The sequence below is a fragment of the Mirounga angustirostris genome, unplaced genomic scaffold (assembly GCF_029215605.1).
Source record: "Mirounga angustirostris isolate CCGP_5_RB_7025 unplaced genomic scaffold, mMirAng1.0.hap1 SCAF_14, whole genome shotgun sequence".
Lineage (NCBI taxonomy): Eukaryota > Metazoa > Chordata > Mammalia > Carnivora > Phocidae > Mirounga > Mirounga angustirostris.
In genome coordinates this window covers 15,443,735-15,448,712 of record NW_026991722.1, presented here as the reverse complement: position 1 = coordinate 15,448,712, position 4,978 = coordinate 15,443,735, and the positions used below count along the sequence as shown (strand labels likewise).

Genomic DNA, 4,978 nt, shown 5'->3' with positions numbered 1-4,978 from the left:
CCCTTGTTTCACCGAGGAGTGATTGGCCAGCACTAGGAACCCTACAGAAGGTGGTAAGTAGGAAAGTTTATTACAGGGTTATGGGGCAATCAAATTCAAAAACATCAGGTTTTGCTGCATTGATATATCATTTTCTTACAGAATATGGAGCTAAAGTTACTAAGCAATGGATAGAAAAATGTTTGGAAACAGTAGTTGAATATAATCCTTGGTTTCCAGACGAAGGCTCCTTAGATGAGGAGACTTGGATCCAAGTGAAAAATAATGTCTTGAGGGCTCTGAGACAGGGTGAAATGATTCCCCTTGATTTCTCGCCCAATTGGGCTTTAGTACAAGTGGTGATCAATACTATGGAAACTGGGGATAAGTTATCCCCGGCTGAGTTTGCTAAAGAAACTACCAACTCTTTACATACGTATGAACTAGATGATGATACTTTAGAAAAGGCTAAGACTGAAAGTAAAAAAATTTTCGTGGCTTCACAGTCCTGGCTGTTACCCACGGCCCCTCCGCTTTCAATGGAGGACCCTGCTGAAGATGATCAACCCCCCTCTGCAGTAGATTTATTTCCTCTTAAACGGTCTTCTCTAGCTCTCTCACCTCTCAAAAAGGAACTCCGACGGCAAGGGGCTAATGATTTGTTTATGGCTTTCCCCATAGACTGAACACAGGCTGTTGGTCCTGTCTATGAGGGATTAGATTTAAATACCTTAAGGGAACTGAAGAAGGCTTGCCACTTGTATGGACCCACAACCCCTTATACTACAGAGATTTTGAAAGCTTGGGCAAATTCTGGGGAGTGGCTCCCTTATGACTGGCATATGGTTGCACGGGCTTGCCTTAAGCCACAGGATTTATTACAATGGAAAATGTGGTTATTGGATGCCGCCTATATGAAAGCCCAGGCAAATTGGGCTAACCCAGCCGTGCATTATATTTCTTTTGAAATGCTCACTGGCTCTGGCCCCTTTTCAGATGTTCGAGAGCAGTTGGTCAACACTCCACCTGCAGCCACAGCGCAGGTATCTGAAATCGCCCTCACAGCCTGGGAAAAGCTAACCCCTTCAGGGGAAGTGAGGCAAAGTTATATAAAAATTATGCAAGGCCCTACAGAAGCATATACTGATTTTATTTCTTGGCTTGAAATGGCTATTGACCGCCAAGTCGATAGTAAACCTGCCAAAGAGCACTTGCTAAGACAGCTTGCTTTTGAAAATGCTAATGAGGACTGCCAAGCGGCCATCCGGCCACATAGAGAAATAGGAGGTATTCTCGATTATCTTCGTCTATGTAGAAATATTGGCACTTTTACACATCAAGCCTGAGTAGCCTCCCTTCAACTCAAGGCCCTACAAAAACAAAAGGATATAAAATGTTGTAATTGTGGAAAAATAGGACATGTCAAGAAGGAATGCCGTAAAGCCCCCCAACCTAGAGTCAACTCCCTTTCTAATACCAACCCTAGCCTCTGCCCTCATTGCAGCAAAGGCAAACATTGGGCCAAGGAATGAAAATCCAAATTTGACAGGCAAAGTAACCCACTCCCATTAAGGTCGGGAAACGGGATGCAGGGCCATTCCCAGGCCCCGAACAACAACGGGGGATTCAATATGTCACCTCTCCAGCAGCAACTTCCTGCTGCACACATAAACCCTCCGTGTTATCACTCAGTCCCGCCACCCAGGGAAGTGCCACAGTAGATTTAACCACTCCTTTTACAGTAAATCTTCACCCTGATCTCGGGCCTCAAAAAATACCCACGGGTTATTATGGACCTTTACCAAGAGGAACCGTGGGTCTTATGTTAGGAAGATCTAGCCTAAATTTTAAAGGTATCCAGGTGATGACTGGGGTGATAGATTCTGATTATGAGGGAGAAATAATGGTGGTAGCACAGACTTGGGTTCCTTGGACCTTTAAGGAAGGTGATAGAATTGCCCAGTTATTATTATTACTCTATGTACAAATTGGTCAGTCCCAACAGATCAGAGGAGGAGGATTCGGTTGTAATGATCCTCTCATGGTTAAATGGGCTTCATTATTGACTCAGACTGATCATACTTCTGTAACTCTTAAAATTAGAGGAAGGACTTTCTCAGGTCTATTAGACTCTGGAGCCGATATTTCAGCAATAGCCTCCCAGCACTGGCCTCATACCTGGCGCACGTAAGCAACCTCTAGTTTGGTAGAAGGAATAGGTTTTGTGATGGCAGAAGAAACTCGACAAAGTAGTGTGCCATTTAAATGTGAAGGACCAGACGGATTAGAAGGAGTTATCCAGCCTTTCATCTTAAATACTCCGATTAATCTTTCGGGAAGAGACCTCTTGCGACAGTGGGGAGCAGAGCTAATCATCCCCCCAAGTCGACCAGTTAATCAAATCATGACAAAGATGGGCTATGAGCCAGGACAGGGCTTAGGCAGACAATGTCAAGGAATAAAGGAGCCTATCATTGCCCAAGGACAAACTCATAGGGCTGGACTGGGTTACCCTTTTTTCTAGGGGCCATTGAGGAAAAGAGGCCTGCCCCTATTAAAATAACATGGAAAACTTCTTCCCCGGTTTGGACTCCTCAATGGCCCCTTCCAATAGAAAAATTGCAGGCCTTAGAACAAATTATTCAAAAGCAATTGCAGGCAGGACATATAGAGCCTTCGCAATCTCCTTGGAACTCTCCCGTTTTTTGTTATCAGAAAAAATCAGGTAAGTGGTGTCTCTTAATAGACCTTCGGAATGTTAATGCCGTCATGAGCCTCTGGGTGCCTTGCAGCCTGGGTTTCCTACTCCTACAGCCATTCCCAAACAATGGCCATTGATAATAATAGATCTTAAGGATTATTTCTATACCATAGCCGTTCACCCTGAGGATAAGGAGAAATTTGCCTTTTCTGTTCCAAGCACTAACAACAAGGAAACGACGAAACGATATCACTGGACAGTTTTGCCACAGGGTATGACTAATTCTACCATGTGTCAGTATTATGTTGGCCAGGTCCTCCGACCTGTTAGAAAGCATTATTCTCAGTCCTACATTATTCATTATATGGATGATATTTTGCTGGCGTCACAAACTGAAACCAAATTACAAGATGTATATCAGGCCACTTCTTAACATTTGACTTCCGCCAGTCTCTTAATAGCCCCAGAGAAAATCCACACAACTCCTCCGGCTTCTTATCTAGGCACTGTGGTAGATAGAACCACAGTGAAACCTCAAACAATGCAAATTCGTACGGATACCCTCCTTACACTTAACGATTTCCAAAAACTCCTAGGAGACATTAACTGGATTCGCCCTCTCCTGGGGATTCCAACTTATAAATTACAAAATTTATTTAACACTTTACAAGATGATTCTGCTTTAGATAGTCCTCGCGCTTTATCCTCAGAGGCAGAGGCTGAACTGCAGTTTGTTGAGGAGTGATTAAAAACTGCCTTTGCTTACAGGTATGATGATTCTCTCCCCTTGCTTCTTCTTATTTTCCCTACTCTCATTCTCTGACTGGTGTCATAGCACAAGAGGACAAACCTCTCAAATGGGTGACTTTACATACAAAAACTTCTCAAACTGTTACTCCACATCTATCTCTTTTTGCTTCACTCATTCTCCAAGGACGAAAGCGTTCTATTCAAATTCTTGGTTTTGACCCAGCGCTCATTGTTTGACCTATCTCTTCCACATCTTTTAAGGAAGTCCTTCCCTTCTCTACTGATCTGCAAATATCTCTTGCTGATTATACTGGCGCATAGGTTGCCACTATCCGTCAGGTAAACTATGGTACTTCCTAAAGCGCACTGCCTGGGTTATAAATCACATGGTTCGTAACTTTCCAATCCCCTCAGCTCCTACATACTTTATTGATGGCTCTTCCCCCAGGCGCACCGGAGTCTGGGGTCCCGCTACTGAATGCTCCATAAAAACCCCTTACACTTCTGCTCAACAGGTCGAACTTGGAGCTTTATTGTTCTTATTGCAGAATGTTCATTATCCTGCAAATATCATATCTGATTCTGCTTACATAGTTCGCATTGTTGCACCTTTAGAAACAGCTCTCATTTCCACAACTCATTGCTTTAGGAATTAAAATTAGAAATTCAATCTTGAACTCACCCTTTGTTCATTACTCATATCCACTCTCATTCTAACCTCCCTGGACCTCTTACATAGAGAAATCAGTCTGCTGATTTATTGGCTACTCCTATTTTTGAAACTCCACAAGCAGAACATGCCTATCTTCATACCAACACCAACCGCCTTCATTCTCACTATAAAATACCCTTGAGCTCTGCCAGACAAATAGTCTCTTCCTGTCCTATTTGTCAACCCCTACATTTAACTGAGCATCCGGCGGGCATCAATCCCAGAGGCACAGCTCCTGATTGTATTTGGCAAATGGACGTTACTCATTTTCCCCCTTTTGGACACCTCTCGTATATTCATGTCACAATAGACACTTTTTCAAGATTTCTTCATACTACTCCATTGACGGGAGAAAAGGCTGGGCACGTTATTTCTCATTTGCTTGAATGTTCCACTATTATGGGATTACCCACTTGTATCAATACAGATAATGGCCCAGCATATACTAGCAAAAAAGTACAAGAATTCCCTGCAGAATGGCAAATACAGCATATCACAGGTATTCCTTATAATCCTCAGGGACAAGCTGTAGTGGAAAGGACACATGCCACCATTAAGAAACAACTGCATAAAACTATTTCTAAAACGACAGGGGGAAACCCCCCCCCAAGATGTGATGGCACAAACCTTATTTATTTTAAATTTTTTAAACTTACCCCAAGGAGAACCATATACTAGAGCTGACAAACATTTTTTTTTAAAGATTTTATTTATTTATTTATTTGAGAGAGAGAGAGAGAGAGAGAAATAGCATGAGAGGGTATAGGGTCAGAGGGAGAAGCAGGCTCCCCGACGAGCCGGGAGCCCGATGCGGGACTCGATCCCAGGACTCTGGG

General features: G+C 43.2%; 1 protein-coding gene across 1 annotated transcript; it reads left to right on the top strand.

Annotated features, from left to right (window-relative positions):
• Nucleotides 1–869: 869 nt before the first annotated feature.
• On the top strand, nucleotides 870–3,667 carry LOC129046212 (endogenous retrovirus group K member 11 Pol protein). Its single transcript, XM_064578786.1, is given in 4 exon segments — nucleotides 870–1,266; nucleotides 2,504–2,746; nucleotides 2,749–3,489; nucleotides 3,492–3,667. Coding segments are annotated over 4 exon segments (1,557 nt in total).
• Nucleotides 3,668–4,978: the final 1,311 nt, after the last annotated feature.